Below are 22,831 nucleotides of genomic sequence, written 5' to 3'. Positions count from 1 at the left end.
TCCTCAAACAGTTGAAAATAGAGCTACCATACTATCCAGCAATTGCACTACTGGGTATTTACCCCAAAGATACAAATGTAGTATCTGAAGGGGCACCTGCACCCCAATGTTTATAAGCAGCAATGTACACAATAGCCAAACTATGGAAAAAGCCAAGATGTTCATTAACAGATGAATGGATAAAGAAGATGTGGTGTGTGTGTATATATATATATATATATATATATATATATATATAATTAAGCAGCCATCAAAAAAACCCCAAAATCTTGCCATTTGCAATGACGTGGATGGAACTAGAGGGTATTATGCTAAGTGAAATAAGTCAGTCAGTCAGAGAAAGACAATTATTACATGATCTCACTGATATGAGGAATTTGAGAAACAAGACAGAGGATCATAGGGAAGGGAGGGAAAAATGAAACAAGACGAAACCAGAGAGGGAGACAAACCACAAGAGACTCTTAATCTCAGGAAACAAACAGGGTTGCTGGATTGGAGGGGGGTGGGAGGGATGGGGGGGCTAGGTGTTGGACACTGGGGAGGGTATGTGCTATGGTGAGCACTGTGAATTGTGCAAGACTGTTGAATCACAGACCTGTACCCCTGAAACAAATAATAGATTATATGCTGATAAAAAAAAAAGAATCTACAATGACAAAAATTTATTGATGAATGAGACCTTAGAGATTACGGACTTCCATTTTCCCTTACTTTATAGATGAGGCAGCTGACCCACAATGGGCAGTGACTCATCCAGGGTCACACAGCGGCTGAGCAGCAGAGGCTGGAGGAGACTCCCATCCTGTCCCAGGCTCCTCCTCTGCCTCAGGCCTGTCCTGTGACCCCCTGTGCCTTTGCTTGTACATATTGAGCTCCAGGGCCTTCCACACAGTCATGGCCACTATCAAGACATTTCACCTTCTAGACCCATCCCTTGAAATATCGTGCCACTGGGAAGCAACTGTGTGCCCACAATAGGTGAGGTAAATCCGACTGACACTCAGTCCATGGGTTGAGCGCTCAGGTCTCTGCTGCCCTAACCAATGGCTTTCAGGCCACACATTGGGAAGAGGCCTGTAGTGTTCAACTTGTGTGAGAACTGGGATGCATGTGACTTAGGTCTGAAGGAATAAGCCCATTATTCTAAAAATAATGCTACTGACAGCTCTGATGTGTTGAGGGCTTCCTATGTACATGAGGTTCTCAACATACTTTACGTTTGATCTCATTAAATCCTCACTACAATACTTGGAAGTAGCTAGTTTTATTAATTGTGCTTTATCAATGGAGAAAATGAACTTCAGAGGTATTTTTTTTTAATTTCCCAAAATTACATAGCTGGGTTAGTGGTGAAACAGTAAAACTGGAACTCCAACCCCCATCAACCTGCTACCTCACTGTGTGTACGTAACTGCTCTGATGTCTCGGAGGTCCAGCCCAGGAGGGGAGACACAGGGCTATGGCCCAGCCAGCAATAGCACATGGTCTTGAATAGTATCTGGGCATCCCCATAACCCTCACCCTGCTGTAATTTCCTCAGCAACAGAGTGAAGATAATCAGCCTCCTGCCTGCCCTGTGGCTGACAGCCAGGGACCTGTTCAGAATAGTAATGAGCCCACGTCCTGGAAACCCCCAGTGCTCCAGGAAGGAGTGGACATTAGGGTGCCCATAAGTCAGCTTCTGGCTGGCAGAAAAGATCCAGCTCCCCAAATCAGGCTCTTAGCGTTTGGATGTCATAGGCCCATTGAGGATATGATTTTTAAAAACTCTGGACTCCTTTTCCCAGAAAAATGCACAGATGTAGATACCTGTATTTTTGTATGACCAGGAGTCAGGGGACGATGTATATCCTAGAAGCCCATCCCAGGACTTCAGATGAAGAATATCTGCCCTACATAATAATCAGACCTCTTAGTCTTTGTGTTTGCAATCCGTTAGCCAGTGATCAAGCTTATCAAGGTGAAGGTATTCTCAGCATTTTGCCAGGTGAGATCTGGGGTGGTGTGGGCAATAGGGGTGTAAGACACAGTTCCTGCCTTTCAGGACTCAAGACCTACTTTTGAATAGAAGACAAACTTGAGAAACACTAGCTATAAAGGTGTAGATTAAGGGCTAAATAACATAGCCAAGCTCTCAGTCCTCTGGATGGTCACAGCAGAATGCCTTGACTGAGGAATGTGGACATCAGCAAGGCTTCCTGTAAGAATGGGACTGGGGCTTTAAATAAGGTGATCATATAATTTATCATCAAAACTGGGACATTTACGAGTGAAAGAGAAAGCTATTATCAGTTATTCCAGAACAAGAGATGTAGACTGGAACTGTCCCAAGCCAACGGAGACTGATGGTCACGAAAGCCTTAAAGGAAGGATAAATTCAAACAAAGAGTGAATTGGGCTTTGGAGGGTATGGGAAGAGATATAAACGATATCCAGCAAGAGACTAGAGTCAGCATACAAGCAAGGACTTGTGGGCATCATGCTTGGCTGTTAGGGAGTTAGGAAGAGAAGAGCTAGGTTCTCACCATGGCTCCACCAAGTTCTAGCTTGAAGATCTTGGACTAACTGCTCAACTTTTCTGGCTTTGATTTCCTCATCTCCTAAATGTATGTAATCGTCTTAGCACTGCCTGCCTCATTGGCTTGTCACAAGGCTCTAAATAAATAAATAGATAGATAGATAGATAGATAGATAGATAGATAGATAGATAGATAGATAGATAGAAAAAAGGAAGAAGAATGTATAAGCTTCTTTGAACACGGGGGCAACTGAATGAGATAATTAAGGCCAAGTTATTCTTCCCATTGTGCAGGTGGAAAAGTGGGAGCTCAGAGGGGTCCTGAGACTTGCCCTGGCCAGAGTAAACAGAATGTGGTCCACCGGGACCTAGTCCCCAGGCCCCGATTTCCTGCCCCCAGTGGGCACTCAGGAGGAGGGGCCATGAGGATGAGATCCACCTGAAGGCAGCCACAACGAGGTTACAGAAGCCCTGGGTCCAGAGCATCTCTGCTGTCTCCCCCAGGAATAGGGGGCAAAGAAATCTGCAGTGTTGATGCCTCAAACAGTGGAAACACCACCTGGCACTCCTCTGGCACCGGGCAGGAAAGAAAAGTTGTCCTTTAGCATCTCATTGGCGGTAGACTCTGAGCTGGCGCCCAATACCACTTGCAGGAAACCACGGCTAATTCTCTGTTTTTCACAGAGGAAGCTGGCAGGATGGCGGCGGGAGTTTCAGCAAGCAAGAACTCAGTCTGACCCCAGTCTCCCTCGGATGGGTGATGGGGGCGATGAGGGCCAAGAATCTCAGCCCTGATGGATAGGACAGCAGTTTCCTGATTTGCCCAAAGTGGACGTTTCTGAGAAGCTGCTGCTTCTGACTCTAAGTTCCGACTGTCCACGTAAATGGTGTGGGGCTGAGCCATTCAGTTGACCTCTCCTTGCTCTGCCATCACGGAAGGGTGATTCTGGGACATCTCTTTTCCCATCCTTTGATCTGTTTCAGTGTGTATAAAGTCTTAGCTTCTCCAACTAAATGGTAAGAGCCTCCAGCTGCCCCAGACCTCTCATGACTTACTGTAAATCCTGAACCCAAGTGCCATAAGCTCCGAGTCTCAATAATCCTATCTGTAAAATGGACAAAATAATGGCCGCTCTCGCTCCTTACTGGGTTTCTGTGAACGTCAAATATACATCTTCCTGTGAAAACACGTGACAGTGCAAGAGTCCCTCAGGTAGGGGGCCTAGAATTCCACTATTGATGATTTTTTTGGAAACCGAGAAAGGCTTGTAAAAATGACAGTGACAAGACCTCCCTTTGTGCTGAGAGAGTTCCCTGCTCTGAGATAACAGCTTAGCAGACTCAAGGCTTCAACAATAAAGTCATCTTATTTGCCCATACATGACCCACCCTATGACCCCACATAGTAGCAACCATCCTTGTCATCCTCACATTCAAATAATGTACACTTTATATGGAACACTCGTGTCCAGGGAATACGCGAAGCACTTCCATTCTTTGAGGAGGAAACCAAGAAACAGTGGGGCTCAGTGACCTGCTCACGGCCACGTCATTAGGCATGACCAGAGCAAAGCCAGGGAAATGCCCACCAGAAACAGCGGGTGGCGGTGGTAGGCACAGAGACCATACTGCTGTGCACATTTCAGAGCCTAGCAAGACAACATTGTCCCCTGTTTGAGAGGCCACGTGGCATCATCAGTGAAGACACTGGAATATAGCAGAAGCCCTGGATTTTAGGCCTGCCTTTAACCCTGAAAAGTCTTAAGTCTAGAGCAAATCAGTTTACCTTCCAGAGGTTTGGTTTCTCCCGCGTAAGGGAAGATCATCTCTAAATGACATACCTCAGGAGTTCCTGTACATGGAGATGAATAGGCATGAAAGTGCTTCGTAAACATGAAATACTTGGCAAATGGTGGTAGTTATTATCGCCACTATTACTAACAATAAATAACAGCTGGCCTTCATTGAATATTCACCATGGGGCCAGCATCAATCATAAAAATCTCATTTAATCCTTAAGTCAATCAGAGAAAGACATGTATCATATGACCTTGCTGATATGAGGAATTTTTAACCTTGGGAAACAAACTGAGGGTTGCTGGAGTGGTGGGGGGTGGGAGGGATGGGGTGGCTGGGTGACAGACATTGGGGAGGGTATGTGCTATGGTGAGCGCTGTGAATTGTGCAAGACTGTTGAATCACAGATCAGTACTTCTGAAACAAATAATGCAATATATGTTAAGAAAAAAAAAAAGAAGAAGAAGATAGCAGGAGGGGAAGAATGAAGGGGAGTAAGTCGGAGGGGGAGACGAACCATGAGAGACGATGGACTCTGAAAAACAAACTGAGGTTTCTAGAGGGGAGGGGGTTGGGGGGATGGGTTAGCCTGGTGATGGGTATTAAAGAGGGCATGTTCTGCGTGGAACACTGGGTGTTATGCACAAACAATGAATCATGGAACACTACATCAAGAACTAATGATGTATGGTGATTAACATAACAATAAAAAATAAAAAAATCTCATTTAATCCTTAAGACAACCTTAAGACATAGTTAACTCTTAATTGGTCCCATTAAACAAATGAGGAAACTGAGTCATAGAAATATTACACAGTTTATACTAACATGCCATACTGATAATTGGTATGATACATGAGACCAGGGCCAAAGCACAGATGCCCATTTGGATCGTTAATGACACCCCTCCTTCTGTTTGGGAAAATCGGTCATCTGTACACGTGTCTCAGTCTGCTTTCCCAAATGAGTTACATAAACCAGTACTTGGAACCGAATGAATGGGAAAGCCAGAGATGGGCAAGAGATGACCAAGGTGAGAAAGCAAACTTGCTGACATTGCAATGGCTCCCTTCCTCTTAGTTTTCCCAGGAGGATCTGTGTTTTGTTTTCTCTCTGAAAGGCAAAGCCAGCCTAGACTTTTCCAGAGTGAGAATTTTTCCCTATTTCATCTGAGAGAGTGAAGAGCTTGTTGTATAATTTGTTCAGTGCTCTGTGCCTGTCATGGCCTCCCCACTGAGACTCCACACCAGAAGGTGATGAGAGGGTCATCCTCAGAGCTGTCAGTCTCCCTCCTTCCCTCCGTCCCTCCCTCTCTGTCTCTCTCTCTTTCCGCTCCCCTACCCTTCTCTCAAATACATACACACCCCAACTATTCTTATACCTTCTGAGGGCACAGGAGCTGGTCAGTCGGAAAAAGATAAAACCCTGTTAAGTCTTCCTTTTGAGCTATTTGAAGGGAGAAATAAACAGTGCAGGGTCATAGGGCCGGGTTCCTGTTGGTGACAGGTAGACACTCATCTCACTGGCCTTAGGTCAGACTGATCTGAGAACACATGGTGGTGGGTCACCATTAGAGAATGTGCTTTCTTGTACCTGAGTAGATGACATACAGCAAGACTCATCCTTCACCGGAGGGTGGACCTGAGTGAGATTTATTGGTCGTCTCCAGAGTGGCAGACTTGGCCTTAAAGCTCTTAAATCCCACATGCTGACCACTTGACCTTCTATATGATCTTGAAGATGTGAGGCCACGAAAGTTTGATCTGACTCATTTTTGGAAAAGAAAGCCCATGCGGCATATTTGGGGTTGAATGCAAATTTTGTTTTAACCAGCTGAGACTTGTTTAAAACCCCGCATGCTCTGGTCTTAACATGAAGACAGGGCTGGAATTTTGGAAACTGGAGGCTTAGGTGAATCATCCAAGGTCACTCCGCTTCCCAGGGTCAAATTCAAGTCTCCCAGGTCTTCGGATTCCCAAGTTTTTATTCCCCAGCCTCACACGGGAACTAAGAAACCATATTCAAGCCTAGCCTGAGGCATCGTAAGGCTGGCTTCTTCTCCTGACTCACCAGGGATGGCACACTGGTCCCTTTCCTTCACAGACCTCCTTCTGTTTCTCCACAAAAGGCGTGTGTCTGCAGGGCGGTGCCGCCCATGGTGTGGTCATGATGGGGGTGTTCTATTAGGGATGGTGCAGAGATTTCTTCTCAGAATCTACTTTGATCCATGGTTACTGTTTGCTTAAGGCAACAGATGAACAAGGTTTTCAGGATGAATCTCAGTTTGGTTGGAAAGAGAACTGTGCTCTGATGGTGCTGTCTGCTGTGGGCAAGGGAGTAGCGAGGTTTTATGGTAGCCATATTAGTCCAAGACCTCATCCCATGTAAACTTCTCAGGTTGTGGACTTTCACTTCAGCAGAAAAAGTAAACAAGTAGGATTGGGACTTCTGAGTTCATGGTCACTACTTGGTTTCCTTTCCAGGTGCGGTTTGAAGGCTTGACAGGAAACGTGCAGTTTAATGAGAAGGGACGCCGGACCAACTACACTCTCCATGTGATTGAAATGAAGCATGATGGCATCCGAAAGGTAAAGGCCACCTTTGCTTCCATTTCACAGGAAGGAGAGGGCTGGGCGAAGCAGAGGGCCAGAGTGGAGGGCCTTGTGAGCCCATCTTTCCTGGACTGGATCTGCTTAAAGAGACTCAGGCAACAAGGATTCTAGACTCAGCTCTGCCACTAACCAGCTGGGACTTTGGGCAAGTCAGTTCCTTTCTCTGGGAATTAATTCACCTGTCTGCAAAATGGAGATAAAAATCTCTACCTTTGTCCAGGGTACTAGTGAAGATCCAAAGGGTGGGAAAGTACTTTGAAAATATAAAGTGATAGGTGTGTATGAAATGCTACTGCTTTCCCTGAGGGATTCTGAAGAACTTGAGAATGATGGTTATTGATGAAGTTAAACCATTTTCTCCTGATCCACACTTGATCACATCTACTCCATTTCCCCATGAAAGGAGTTAAAAATATGTGTGTGCATTTATGTATTAATATATAGTATATATGCGTATTAATTTTTAGAATACATTCAAATCCTTGGAAAAGCATTCACAATTTTACCAGACCCTGTGTTCTCTGGCCTTTGCCAACTTCTCCACCCTTGACCTTGGACACCACTCTCTTCCTCTCATGACTCCAGTCATTCTGATCGACTTTCATTTCCTTGAGTATATCTTGTTCTTCCTCACCTTGGAGGTTTCACACCTGTTCCCTCTACCTGGCACTCTCTCTACCCCATTCCCCTCTTTTTCTAGACCATATCCTCCTCAGCCTTGAGGACTTAGAGTAAACGTCACTCCCTAGGGAAGACTTCCCTGGCCCCCTTGCCTCATGGCAGCCTCTATTTTTCTGTCCATGGCCTCTATCACATTCTTTATTCTTTATGGTGGCAAGATGCAGTGGTAAGAGGCATGGCATAGTATGGTAGAACGTTAGCAGAGTGCCATGGACCAGAGTGTTGACTCTGGAATCCTGGAACTCAGTCCTGGCACAGACCACTTATCAGTCTGTGATTCTGGACAAGTTATCCAGCTCCTTCATGCCTTAGTTCTCTCATCTGGTATATGGGGATCACCATATATAATGCCAACCTCATAGGCTCATTGAGAGGATCACATGACCTCACATGTGCAAAAGTTCTAAGTGCTGGGCCTGGCACATTGAAAGTTGGGTCTTTATCTCTCAAACTTAATGCTCTCTATGCCTGTGATGTCAAATACAGCTGCTACTAGCTGTGTATGGCTCTTTAAATTTAATTTTTAATTAATCAAAATTGAAAAGTCAGTCCCTCAGTTGCACTAGCCATGTGGTAAGTGCTCAAGAAGCCCCATGTGGCTAGCAGCTACCATACGAGACAGCACAGAGGGAGACCATTTCCATCATCGCAGAAAGTTCTACTGGACAGCTCTGCTTATGCTCTCTGCCCCCACCTCCCGCAAACCCAGATCCTTTGCTCTCTTGTCTGGAACCCCACCCTCCATGTCTGTCTTACCACATCCCATTCACCAAGGCTGTATTCATTTCCTATCGCTGCTATAACTAATTACCTCAAACAGTGGCTTAAAAAACACAAATTTATCATAGATCACAAGTCATACTGGGGACTCCCTTTTGGCTAAAATCGAGATATTAGCAGGGCTGTGTACCTTCTGGAAAATCTGTTTCTTTGTCTTTTCCAGTTTCTTCTAGCGACCACCCATATTTCTCAGTTCCTGTTACTTTTCCTCATCCTCAAACCGAGCAACATCGTATCTCTCTGACCCTTCTCCCATCCTCACATCTTCTCTCTGACCACAGCCAAGAAAGGTTCTCTGCTTTTAAGAACCATGTAGTTAGTTTGGGCCCCCCTCAGATAACCCGGGATAATCTCCCCATCTCAAGGTCTATAACTTTAACCACATCTGCAGTGTCCTTTCTGCCATGTCAGTTGCTGGGGAAGGGGCATGGACATCGTCAGGGGGTCCACGACCCTGTCTAACCACAAGGGCCAGGTTTCATTGTTTCCTCTGTTATCATGCCTTCCACACCCTATAGAAGCCATCTCCTGACCTCTTGAGTTTCCACAGTACATTCGACTCCCCAGGATGTCAGCACGACATCCCCTGTTGCAGGGCTATTTACACATATCCCATTCTCCTTCCTAGACTGTGAACACTTTGAGGGCCCAGAACCCCTTTCCCACCTTCTACTGGGCACACATCAGGACTCAGCTACCATAGGCTACCTGTGCTAACTTTTAGCAGGTGCCAACCAAGGGCTCCCTATCTGGCTATGACCATAACCATTAGGGGCCTAACCACTTTCCAGCAAACCTTTGGCATGGTGATTGCACAAGGGCATTGTCCTTGGGGAATAAATTTACTGCAAGTGATGCTCATTCCAGAAATAGTCCAAGTCTGAGTTAATTTCTCTTAGCCCCTATTCTTCTGACTCCTGCTCTGGAAAAGACATCTGCTAGGTTACTTAGTTCTCATAATCCTCAATTTCCACATCTATAAAATGGAGACATATCATGTAGGCACTGGCACCTGATCCTTGTTCAGTGAAAGTTACCTAGGTGAGTGGTTACTGACAGGTATGGCCAATGGCAAGGAGGTAGCGTGTGACTAAAGTCTGAACACACTGGGATGACTTATTTATCTTTTTCAAAGCATTCTGTTCTTTGGTGTGATTGTGAAGAATATCAGCCTTCATGATATAGCTCTCCTTTTCTAGATGGATTAACTGAGGCAGGCCAGCCCAATAGGCTGCCTAAGGTCTCACAGTGAGCTGTGAATAAATGGGGACCTTAATTTGGGCCCCATGACTCTCCAGGCCACATTCATCTTGCTGTAGCCAGTGTCACAGCTAAATGGCTCAAGTGACACAATTGGAACATTTCCAATGACTGGTGGGGGGAGTGGAGAGCTCAGAGTATTTTTATGCCCTTAGAAGGGACACCAGTTATGTGACCTCCTTCCCAGACCATCTTCCTCTCAGATGCAGAGAAGGGGTGGTGTCACCCCCTGCAGTGTACATGAAAACATAAAAGTAGTTCTTTTGTGGAAGGCCTTAGGCAGACAAGCAAGTTGCTCCTACATAAAAAATTGTTGACCATGGATGGACCTGGGCTCTCCCTCAGAATCCTCAGAATGGCCTATTTCCCTCAGGGAAGAAAAAAATACTATTTCCTGGTGGACAAAATTGGCATGTGTCTACTGTATATGAACAGTTGTGTGTTTGTCAGAATTAGAACAAGGATGTTTTCCAGTTCTTTTCCCTCCAGGGTAATGGGGTGGTTGAAAATAAAGCCAGGTTTTTCTCTACACATGAGCAATAGGCTAGATGTACTGGAGACATAATGATGATAAGATAGAGACGAAGAGATGGCAGCACTTCTGCCCTGGCCCTGTTGTCACCCGGAGGGGGGGCGGCCTTAACTTCTCTGAAGTGAAGAAATGAATGAGAGGTGCTGGGCTATGCAACCCCAAATTCCTCTCTGCCCTGATGCCTTAGATGCCAGTGCATGTGACTGCATCTTTGTCAGCCTCACCCCTGCAGTCATATTGTCCATCTCCTGGCTGGACTTCGGCTTCCTCGGAGCAAGAGGGGTTAGGGACCCCCCTCAGCTGCCCAGCTGCCCATTGGTGTGAACTTCCCCAATCACTCCTCCTGGGAGCAGGGGTCTCAGCATTTTGTGTTGACCCTAAACCTCATCAGAGACTGTGGGGAGCCCCCTCATCTCCTCAAGACTTGCACTTCATCAAGAATTCTCCTCAGGGGGCGCCTGGGTGGCTCAGTTGTTAGGCGTCTGCCTTCAGCTCAGGTCATGGTCCCAGGGTCCTGGAATCGAGCCCCACATCGGGCTCCCTGCTCGGTGGGAAGCCTGCTTCTCTCTCTCCCACTCCCCCTGCTTGTGCTCTCTCTCTCGCTGTGTCTCTCTCTGTCAAATAAATAAGTAAAATCTTAAAAAAAAAAATAAAAAGAAGAAGAATTCTCAGGAGGGGAGGCACCGTGGCAAGATCAGCGGTTCTCAAACTGCAGGAAATAGAAGAACTACCTGGAAGCCTTGTTAAAAAGTATAGATTCCTGGGTCCCAACAGCTGGACACTCTGTTTTTAGAGCACGGAGATGAGGCTCAGGAATGTGCACCTTTAAAAAGCCTGCTCCCCAAGCCAGGAGGCTCATGGCACTCTAGATGGTTAGGTGAGAAACACTGGCAGAATGGTTATGAGCTTGGGCTTTGGAGGCACACAGGCCAGGACTTGAGTCTCTGCTCTGCTCTTCACTAGGCACATGACCTAGAACAAGTTATTTTGCCTCACTGGACCTCAGTCACATCATCTCTTCCAAAAGGGGGTAAGATTCTGACCTTCACAGGGTTGCTGTTGGAATTACAGGCAACAGTGCCTCCTGTCCCCACTGCTTGCAGTGAGGGATTCAGAAAGTAGCACCTGCCATGGAGTAGATGTGTAGCACATTTTCTTTGTTTCAACCCCCTTCTTTAGGCCACAGGGATTTTTCTTTTTTGTCAGCCTTGAGTTTGAGTGAATCAGGCCATACAAGCCCATGGAATGGATAAATCACCAAACAGAAAGAACAGAGTAACCTTAAAATCCATGAGCAAATGGCTGCGCTTTATTTTTCAGATCCAGAGGCCGTTTTCAACTTACTTTACAATGACTAAATTCTTGCTTAGACTGTGGGCTCAAGCATCCTTTGTTTATAGGGAATCTGACTTTGAGAAAATCAATTCCCCCCGATCTGTGGCTTCAGGCCTTTTACTCAATCAGCCTCCTAGCAAAGTAATTTCTTAGATTCGAGAGTGACCTACTTGTGCTCGTTTTGGTGAACATTACATGGCCTTACCTGATATATGTAATAAAGAGGAGCTGCTACTTCTTGATTTGGGGCCTCAGGGACACTCTCCTGATCTTCTGGCCTATATCCTTGGCACTGATTTGCCAACATACCCTCTAGGTATCTGGGTCCAGTCTGACATCCCACTGAAATGTGCACACTTCCGAGCATCCATCCATCATACATTTAGCGGCTCCAGATACCAGAATTGTCACTGACTCTGCTAAAGCTGAATTCTCAGGAAATCTTGTTCACCAGTGGGTACTGATTCAGATAGAGATCTCTGTCCGAGATCTAAAATATGTGGTCAAATTCAGGTAAGATCACAAATTCTGGTAAGTGTCTGCCAAGGGAGAAGTGTAAGGAAAGTCCTCCTTTCATCACGGGAGAAGCACTGTGACCTTGTTTCATCACGGGGGCAGCACTGTGACCTTGTTTCATCACGGGAGCAGCACTGTGACCTTGACCATATTTACCACCATCATGGGTCCTGTAGCTATCTTCCCACCTGACTGCAGGCATGTGCTTCTCATTGCAACTTGACTTGAGTTCCCCTGCCCTGCCCTCCCCAAGTTGCTTTTCCCTGGTTCTGCCCCTCTGTGTAACTGCAGAGGACAGCCTGGGCAGGAAAGCAAACTAAAGTGACACAAAGTCCTGCTGATGTCAAAAGTAATCTAAAGAATTCACACCTGTACCTCTGAAACAAATAATATATTATATGTTTAAAAAAAAAAGAAGATAGTAGGAAGAGAAAAATGAAGGGGGGGAAATCGGAGGGGGAGACGAACCATGAGAGACTATGGACCCTGAAAAACAAACCGAGGGTTCTAGAGGGGAGGGGGTGGGGGGATGGGTTAGCCTGGTGATGGGTATTAAGGAGGGCACGTACTGAATGGAGCACTGGGTGTTATGCACAATGAATCATGGAACACTACATCAAAAACTAATGATGTAATGTATGGTGACTAACACAACATAATAAAATTTTTAAAAAAAATTAATTTAAAAAAAAAAGAATTCACAGCCCTCCATTCCATAGGATCTTTGGAAATTTTTCTATAAATCCTGGCAACCCAACTTTGGACATGCCGAATCCTCTAAGACATCGCTTCAACCCAACCACCTCTCGATATTTCCACCCAGGAAATACACCCCAGAGCCCAGGCCACCTCCACCTGCCTGGACGCGTTCAGGAGCCTCCTGACCTGTCACCACTGAGTTCCAACAGAGGCTGTGTGACCCACAAAGCCTGAAACATTCACTGTCTGCTTCTTTACAGATGAAGTTTGCTGACCGCTGGTCTGGATATATACTGTCTTTCTTCCCCTCTTCTCTAACTCCCTGCCACTAAAATATCAGCTCTCTAAAAGCAAGGACCATAGTTGTGTTATTTATTATCTCCTCAGGGCCTGCAATATATTGACATGTAGTAAGCACATGCAAATAAGTGGTTGTTTATTAAATGAGTGGGCAGTTGATTGGATGTTGCTGGGCAACCAGAGTGCCTGCTATTCTGGCTCATATTTCCATAGATCTGCCAGCAAATATGAAAAAAAAAAATGCTGGCAACTTTGAAGTAAATCTTAAAGCAGAATTCAAAGTCCTACATAAATGTATTAAGTTCAAATCCTTTAAGTGCGTTAGTTAAGATAACCCTAGGTGCTGTGACAGATAAACTCTGAATTCTTAGCCGTTTAATGCAATAGATGTTTAATTCTTATTCACCTGGTGGCCAGTTTTGGGGCTGAGGGCCCCGGTTGAGACTCAGGCTTACAGAGACTCCACTCTCTGCTTGCATCTCTCTGGCTGTCAACATCTGGCTAACAGATGAGGAAGAACCTGCCCCGGAGATTTGGGGGAGTCAGGCTAGGAGACATGTGCATGACTTCTGCTGTATCCCACTGGCCAGAACCCAGTCACCTGGCCCACCTAGATGCCAGGCAGGCTGGGAATTATAACTGCTGGCTAGGGAGCCACTTCCCAGCAACACCTCTATGCTAGGGAAAGAGAGCAAGAATCCTTGCTGGTCATTTAGTTGTCTTGGCCACAAAAGGCAACTTACTTTTTAAAAATATATTATAACGGGTCTCATTTTTGGAGGTCCCGGACTGTGGCTATAGAGGCAGCCTAGGGATACAAATGTACAAATCTGACTTGCTAGCTATGCAAGGTAGATCAATGGAATTTACTCTTCTATAATCATCTCTTCTTAGACTTCATTCACTCAAAAAAAAAGAAAAAATCTGATCTAACATCTAGACTCATTTCCTACATTCAAAGAATCTTTAGAGGTAGATGGAAACAGGAGATCAAAAATTAGAACTGGCCCCAGGAGAAGACCTCTCAGTGTTAGAATTGTTTAAATCCCCTCCTGAATAGTGGGCCCCATTCTTTACCCAACCACTAGCTCTGATTTTCTTTCAGATGGAATCAAAGATCTTGCATATCCTCAGTAGAGAATCAAAGTGCTGTATAATAATCCAACCCATTTCTCTAAGAAAGGGAAATTTGCTCTCATCTCTGACGTGCAGTGTCTCTTCAAAAATCTTTGCCAACTTTCTTTTCATTGAACGGTGGAACCAGATTTCTCAGCCTTTTAGCTTATGCGAGGTGAAAGCCGGGTTTTGGCATCACCCCACTCTTCTGACTGGCAATATTGTTTTATTTCCCTACATAAAATAAACTACTTGTTTACAACATTTAACTATTCCTCTAGCTTTTGATATCAAAGAAACTATATAAGCCAAGCTATACAATCATTTTTATAGATCCCAACTTAACACTAGTGCCATGATACTAGCTTTGAAGGACCACTGAAGTCTCGGGGCACCTGGGTGGCTCAGTTGTTAAGTGTCTGCCTTCGGCTCAGGTCATGATCCCAGGATCCTGGGATCGAGTCCTGCATCGGGCTCCTTGCTCAGTGAGGAGCCTGCTTCTCCCTCTCCCTCTGCTGTTCCCCCTGCTTGTGCTCTCTCTCTCTCTGACAAATAAATAAATAAAAATCTTAAAAAAAAAAACCCTATGATTTAAAAAAAAAATTAAAGTCTCTTTCTAAGCCATATGAATCTGGTCTACACAGATTTATCTTGCTGCCCCCCCCCTTTATCAAAATAACTTGGGATTTTAGAGCAATGTTTTATGGTTTGGGGAGCATTTACCCTAGAACATTCTACATGTAAAGAGGGTTACTTTGCCAAATGAATTTAAGAACTGCTCTATAATATATACTTCTTTTGGAGATTGACAATTTCAAAAGTAAATTGATCCTGAAATGTCTCATACCACAGAAACTTGTTAGCCTTCAACTAGGCAATATCCAACTGAAATCATTTTTTAGTTTACTGACAACTTAATATAAGCCACACACTATGCTCATTGTTGTACATGCATTAACTCATTTAAGCCTCAGCAGCCCCGAGAGACAGATACTCTGCATCAGATACTCAGACACTTTTGATGTATCTGTTCTACAGAACAGGAATTAGGGCCCATTGAGGTCAGGTAACTGGCCCTAACATTAGTAATTAGGAGAGTCTATCTCTTAAACCATGTCTTTCTATGCCAGAGATTAATGTCTTGACTATCAAGCCCCCACTTTAAAAAATAATACCTAATAATACACTGCAGATTTTAGAGAAATTAGTTGCCTGTCAAAAGAGGCAACTTGCTCTATACTGATGGTGTGAGTAGGAGCAGCTAAACCTTCGGCTAATTGTGAAGAAAGAAGAAGAAAGAAGAAAGAAAGGGAAGGGGTGTAGAGGGGAGAGGAAGGGAGGGGAGGGGAGGGAAGGTGAGAGGAAGGAAAAGGAGGAGAAAGGAAAAGGGAATGAAAACCCCTTAGCATCATCTGTGGGGGGAAAAGGGGGAAAAATGACATTTGCCAGCCCCTCTCCCAAGTTTGTTTTGATTATATTAAATAATCTAACCTTTGAGGCTGATGCCCTGGCTTCTCTGCCCTGCCACTAATCTGCTATATAATCCGTACAAGTTAAATCACTACATCAAAAACTGATGTATTGTATGGTGACTAACATAACATAATAAAATTTAAAAAAAAAAGTTAAATCATTTGATTTCCCCAAGCTTCTATTATCCCATCTGTAAAACAGAGAAAATAATCCCAAGCCTGTCTGAGCTATTTGCATTTCGCAAAGAGCTAGAGTTAAATGTTGTGAAAGTACTTTCGAAAATTTTAAAAACTCGCATAGTGATATACTACAATAGTGGTTTTAAACATTTTCAGCCAGAGGGCTCCTTGTTAAAGGGAATCCCAATATGTGAAAGAACTAAAAAGCAGAGCTGACTGTTTTGAAAGAGGGATGAGGAACCCAGAGCTCTCCCCGCCCACTTCCTGACCCTTCACCCACCTCCCATGAAAGTGGGGAAAGGTCCCCACAGATGCCCCAGGGTTCCAGGGAGCACTGGCCTAGCAAAATGAGGGAGGCAAGCCTGCATCCTGGTTTTGCACAAGTCCCATGGTCCCTCTCTATAAAAGGAAGGGGTTGGCATCAGAGACTCTTAATCTCAGGAAACAAACTGAGGGTTGCTGGAGTGGAGGGGGGTGGGAGGGACGGGGTGGCTGGGTGATAGACATTGGGGAGGGTATGTGCTACGGTGAGTGCTGTGAATTGTGTAAGACTGATGAATCACAGACCTGTACCCCTGAAACAAACAATGCACTATAATTTAAAAAAAAAAAAAAAAAGGAAGGGGGTGGAAGAAATGATTCTTCATGCCTCTTTCAGCTCTGACATTCTGGAAATCTGTTGCTGGTGCTTGTGTCATACAAAAGAAATGTCTCCTTCAGTGCTGACTGAAAGTGCCTCACACAGGCAACATTGTGCATGTGCCTGCACTGAAGGTAGATCTTGACCCAGTGTCCCGAGAGACAGGCCTCTGAGCTGTCTCAGCACCAACAGGGTCTACTGTCTCCATGTTGGAGGTACACATTTCTCTTAACAAACATTTCCTGAGCTGCTTCTCTGTGAAAGAATATGCTGTGCTAAGAAAGGCATTCTAGAATGAACAGGCCTCTGGCTTTGTCCACCAGGAGCCCACAGCACCGTGGAGAGATGGGGATGGACATACAAACAGCCAGACTACAGGGCCAGTGGGGACCTCTGGCTTTGTCTACCAGGAGCCCACAGCACTGTGGAGAGATGGGGACTGACATACAAACAGCCAGACTATAGGGGATCCCCAGTGGAGACCTACTCGGGGCACTAAGGGTGGGCAGGCAGCTTCCTGGAGCACCGTAGGGAATGGCCCTGCAGTCAAGTCTTCCTGGCTCAGATCCTGGCTCCGTGACTCTCCACATCTCCATTTCTTCACATTTAAAATGGGAATGATAATTAAGTATCCACTTCATAGGTTTTTGTGAGGATGGAAGAAGTTAAAACATAAAAAACACTTAGGAGAGTGCCTAAAACCCAGGAAGCACTCACTAACTGTTAACTAAGATGATTCCCAACCCAGAGCCAAGTCCCCTGGTAGCAAGAACAGCATAGCCACTCTCCAGCTGCATCACCTTGGGCAAGTTACAAACTCCCTTAAGCCAAATGAAATGGCACAGAAACTTTAAAACACTCAGCATCTGACGTAGCAAGAACATAATCAGTGTTGGCAATTATCATCATTGTTAATGGCAGTGAGATCGCAGAGAGAACTGCTTCTTTCCAACCGAGGGAACAGGGAAAAATATCAAGGTGACAGTGCTATTTGAGTTGACCACTGGCCCGTGCCTCAACTCTGGGAGCCTGAGCTGAGTTCTGGCGTGTGGGAGGTCTGCTCATCCCTCTGCATATGCACTTCCAGTTCTCTTTCCCTTACCCTACATCTACAGGCAGCAGAATGACCAAAGAACAAAACACAGCTGTCTAAGGATAAATAGAGACAGAGACAGAAGTGTGTATTTGTGTGTATATATGTATTAGTCACACCATTCTGCTCTTCCCAAACCATCCATGACTCCCTGTTGCCTTCAGGATAAAGTCTGTACTGTTTAGCCTGGAATTCAAATCCATCTGCTACCCAGACCCACATGCCCGCTGCCCTGTTGGGCTAACCCTATCTTCTACCCAGGAGCCATTGAACTTACGGATCTAGGCAGAGTCCAGCCTTCACATCTTGACACATGTTCAAGGTTCTCTCCAGCCTGAAAGGCTTGGGCCCAACCTGTCCATCCTTCATGATCTCGTGTGTTGCATGTATCATCTCTTTCCAAATAGGCTGGGGGACTTCTCAGGAGCAAGGACTACCTCTTAGACTTTTGTATCTCTCTCAACCCGCCACACAATACTCCCAGTGTTTTAGCTCAGAGCCTTGCACACAAGAGGGACCCAATAAATATTTGCTGAAAGACCTTGGAAAATGAGCCAGTATAAATAACCTACTGATTAAAAAAATAATAATAATAATGTTTTCAGCCAGTATTTTTAGGCACTAATATATCCTCAGTATTATAATAGTTTATAATTAGAAATAAGAGATATAAATGATAAAAATAACCATCACCTAGGAAGTTAAATCTAGATGGAAAAATACAGTTAATCTAAAAAGAAAGCAAAAGGAATATAATTTTTAAAATGTATGTTTCCAACTACCATTCAGAATGAGCTCAGGAAAAGAAGGGTTAATAGGCAGGGAGGAAAAAGGGCTTTGAGCTGTAAACAACTGCAGGGAATTCAATTTCCACAGCCCTGGCTTGCATTGTACAAAATAGTTCAGCTGCTTTAACAGTTAAGCCCGCCCCGCTCAAAGGGGGCAATTTCCAGGCTCAGCCCGTCATGGGGAGGATGTTCGTAAGGGTGGGGCTGGGAGGACCTGGAGAGCATTTTTACCTCTCCTTGTTTTTATCTACCAATACTTTAGAGCCTGGTGTGTCCAGTATTATATGGTGTGATGCTGAGGCCCTTGCTTTTTGGTCTGGTGTTGGCTGGGTGGTCCACAGTAGGCCAGTCCTGAGGAACCTGGCTCATCTGATGTCACCACGTTCCTCTCCTTAACAGATTGGTTACTGGAATGAAGATGATAAGTTTGTCCCTGCAGCCACCGATGCTCAAGCCGGAGGAGACAATTCAAGTGTCCAGAATAGGACATACATCGTCACTACAATCCTAGTGAGTACTCAGTCCTTCATCAAGGTTATCTGGGATGCAAGCTAAACCAGCACAGAGGTTTTCCCCAGAGCAAAACGTGGTCACTCTTCTTGTCAAAACTGTCCCATAGGTAGAAAGAGGGAGTGGAAAAAGGTAGAAGTCAGAGATGCTGTTTTCAGTCTGGCTCTGCCATGATTTCACTTTGTATCCTTGGGTAAGTCACTTACTCCCTCCTTCGAGCCACAGTTTCCCCATATATAAAACATAATGGTGAGACTGAATTAGGGTGGTTCTCAGACTTTACATTCCCTCAGTAGAAGCCATTTTCAAAGAAAGTTTCCTAAAGCCCATAACTCTAGGTGCTTTATATCCACTTTAAGTGGAGCTGCTGCCCATTCTCAGTGATTGACCACGAGAAAGCTGGAGACTGTTCAGGATCTACTTTCCCAGCATAGTGCGCCTAGAGGTACCTCCAAAAAGTACAAGAGCCCCTAGAACATAATTTAAAAAGCTGAGCCCTACATCTCAGTGATGAAATATTCTTATTTTAAGAGTTTGCTTCCTTAACCCAAGAAGTCTTGTAATAGAGGGAGCAGAAATGCAGGACATAGACTTAGGGACTTCGACTTCTCCAAAGTTAACCAATGTTGGTGAAATCCTCCTCTGCCAGGCCAAAGCCTCTGCGTGGACCCACAACCCACGTTCTCTCTCCCCCCATTTCTCCACCAGGAAGATCCTTATGTGATGCTCAAGAAGAATGCCAACCAGTTTGAGGGCAATGACCGCTACGAGGGCTACTGTGTAGAGCTGGCAGCAGAGATTGCCAAGCATGTGGGCTACTCCTACCGTCTTGAGATTGTCAGCGATGGAAAATATGGAGCCCGTGACCCTGACACCAAGGCTTGGAACGGCATGGTGGGAGAGCTGGTCTATGGAGTAAGTTCTCCACGGGGTGGGGAATTGGAGGGCAGAGACAGGATTTGACAGAAAGTCATTTGGTGGTTGGCTGGCCCTGCCCACAGATACTGTTGGACCCCTTAACTTAGTATTGTTGCTGCCAAAAAGATGAGAGGTTCAAAATCCATTATCTTAAGACATTCTTTGCTCAAGGTTCCCGGTCCCAGCTTGCTCAGCCAAACTCAGCTCACTCTTGTGACTTCGGTTGATGATCATCTAACACAGGTGATCCCTGAGCTTCAGATCCAGTTTTCCCAAGGCAGACTGCTAAGTTGCCCCTTCCCTGCTCAAAGTCATTTATGGCCCTGCCATGTAAATTTCTTCACTGGGGTTAGATGCATCCTGGATCCAACCCAACTTTCTAGTCACTCACCCCAGTACTCCCTCTTGTATCTTCCACTTTTGCCAAACTACCCCAAGTCATTCTGTTCTGTAGAGTGCTTCCTTCTATTCAGCACCCCCAAAGTCCTGTCCCTCCTCCAAAATCTGTATCAAATATTGCTTTTTCCAAGGTGTCATTTCCTTCCCCCGCATAATAGGTATAAACCCTCCTTTCTAAGTGCTCTTGCCTTCCCCTGCAGGATTTAGTTTCTTCTATTATGGCTAACCCCACCTTGTATAATAGTTATCTGTGTAATAGGAGTAGATCTCTCTGTATTTATGTCACTCACTACATTTGAAATAACACCGTGCACAATTGCTATAAAATCTTCAATAAGTTGAAGCAGTTTTGAGAAGCCACTGAATGCCTGAATTGCCTTAAGTATTTAAGGAATCACCAAGAAGTAAAAGATCTGGTCCCTGTCCCCAAGGATCTTAACATTTTATAGGATAGAAAATACAATGAGAGAGGATAGTAAAAGATAGCATAGTTCATGGATCAGGCAAGAGGCTAACATGAGTTTGGCTAGCCCTCGAGGGGTATGGAACCTGAAAAGTGGCCATGTTCAAATAGAGAGAAGGGCAGCCCAGGAGTTTCTCGGGATGGAAGTAAGAAAGAGTGAGAAAACACTGGTTACTTGTGCACAGAGCTCAGACTGAGTAGTCAGGGCTACGTTTGAGTAAGAAATGACATGGGGAAGAGTGGATTGATTCAGCGGGCACTGGGATATGATGAAGATACTTGAGCAGAGAACAACAAAAGGCAACATAAGAAGTCAGCCACCACTTGCAGGAAATCGTGCAGAAATTGAAGGCTGCAAGCTGGGTCTCTGAACAGAAGCGCATGCTGAGTACCAGGTTGATGTTGAGTTTCCAGTCAGGATGAAGCAACCATTTAGGTTAAATCTCATCATCCCCTATCAGGACAAACAGGAGTCAGGATGACCTTGAGAGCCACACAAAGGGAATTCAAAGGAGAGGTGAGATAGGCAAAATCTTCCACAGGAAAGTGGCTTTTGAGATGACCTGGTAAGATGCTTAATGAGTTGGGGAGGGAGGGGATGTGTTTCTACCCTTTCTCCTCCCTCTACTTTCTCTCACCTTGGGAAGCTCCACTGATGACAGAGACCTAGATGGTTAACGCTGCATCTGGAGGCTGGTTTCCATGGGAACCTCCACTAGCATTCATCTTCACCCTCATCCCATGGAACGCAGTTCCCTTAGCAAAAGGCCTGTGATTCAGGCAGAACAATGGTACTACCCTCCCGATGTCAAGCTCCGCAGTAGCCAACAGTCAGTGATGGGCCACTGACTCATCCGTAAGAAACCAGAGTTACCTTTGATGCCCCAGGGCCCGTCCTTCCCCATCCATCCTCTCCCCTCCATTGGGCCTATCTTTCTGCACAGTATAAACTATATTCTGAAGACTCCATGATGGGCCCAGTTCAGTACTCGCCCTTGATTTTTGGTCTGGCTTTCTTTTTCTGTCTCCTTGAGGAAGAATAGAGGAGATTAAGGAAGCATCTATCAGCCACAAACAACTAGAAGGTTGGACAAAACTCACTCGGAGGCCTCTAAATTTATTCTTTCTGTGCTTTTAAACAGCTAAGCCAATCAAGGTTTCCCATCTTCCTTTTGCTCCCTCTTGTTCTTATCAAAAATGGTAGTAGTAGCCTTACTACAGGAAGTATGTGCTAGGTGCCACGCTAAATGCTGTACCCACGTTATTTTGCATACTCCTCACAACCCCATAAGATATATATAATTACTTTTCCACATTTTATAGATAAGGACACAGAGCCCCAGTGGGGGGTGGGTCATTTGGCCAAGGACAGCTAGTAAAAGCAGAGCTGTGACATGTAGCCTTGCTTTCAGCTGCACGCTGGGTCCTACTGCCTCTATAGAAACCATACCATCTGAGCACTGGACTGTAAGGCCACTGTTAACTGGGAATGAGAATAGCAATAGCGTCTGCGTTCTCTGACACCACACGCTGCAAATGGAGTTTCTGCTTCTTGCATGGGTATGGCTCTGGGCTCGATTCGCGGGTGACTTCTCTGCCTGTCCTCTGTCTTGGCGAAGCAGAAATCGAGTGAGTTTTGCAGACAGACACCTAGATTTGAGTTCCAACTCTGCCTGCTGGCTACACGACTCCTACAGGTCACTCAACCCCTGAAAAACGGGGAAGGTGAATGTCTTATCCCAGGGCTGGGGTGGGGAGTTTACCTGCACAGTGCATGGCTCAGAGTTGATCTCTGTCCCTTATGATCCCTTATGGTTTTCATCGCATGTTGCTTTTACCTACAGCATCAAAACTGTTTACTCTCTCCCCAGGATTATTTCCAGACATCACATATTTTGTCTGGGGCGCTCCTAGGTCAGTGGTTCTCAAAGTGTGACGTCTGGACCAGGAACATTAGCATCACTGGGGAACTTATTAGAAATGCAAACTCTCAGGTATCACTCTCAGATCCAGAAACTCTGCCACCTGTGTTTTTAAAAAGTCCCCCAGGTGATTCTGATGTATGCTCAACTTGGAGAGCCACTGTCCTAAGAAGTCAGTTTAAGTAAATAATTTTAAGTTTCTCTGAAATGCTTACACTTCACAGTATTCTCACATATTTGAATTCCTTTGATCCTCACAAAACCATCCTATCAAATAGGTAAAGCAAAAATTATTAT

At 45.2% G+C, this 22,831-nt stretch overlaps 1 protein-coding gene across 4 annotated transcripts in view; it reads left to right on the top strand.

Moving 5' to 3' along the window:
- GRIA1 (glutamate ionotropic receptor AMPA type subunit 1) overlaps positions 1 to 22,831 on the top strand; it is a 301,403-nt gene that overhangs the window by 186,159 nt on the left and 92,413 nt on the right. For all 4 annotated transcript variants that reach the window (XM_035727550.1, XM_035727549.1, XM_035727551.1 and 1 more), the window contains exons 8-10: positions 6,802 to 6,906; positions 18,722 to 18,832; positions 19,541 to 19,747. In XM_035727550.1, coding sequence (XP_035583443.1) covers positions 6,802 to 6,906; positions 18,722 to 18,832; positions 19,541 to 19,747 — 423 coding nt within the window. The remainder of the gene's footprint in view (positions 1 to 6,801; positions 6,907 to 18,721; positions 18,833 to 19,540; positions 19,748 to 22,831) is intronic.

This window comes from Zalophus californianus, chromosome 5, assembly GCF_009762305.2.
Source record: "Zalophus californianus isolate mZalCal1 chromosome 5, mZalCal1.pri.v2, whole genome shotgun sequence".
NCBI classification, from domain to species: Eukaryota; Metazoa; Chordata; class Mammalia; order Carnivora; family Otariidae; genus Zalophus; species Zalophus californianus.
The sequence above is the reverse complement of the archived record's forward strand: the minus strand, read 5'-3'. Positions and strand labels throughout refer to the sequence as shown.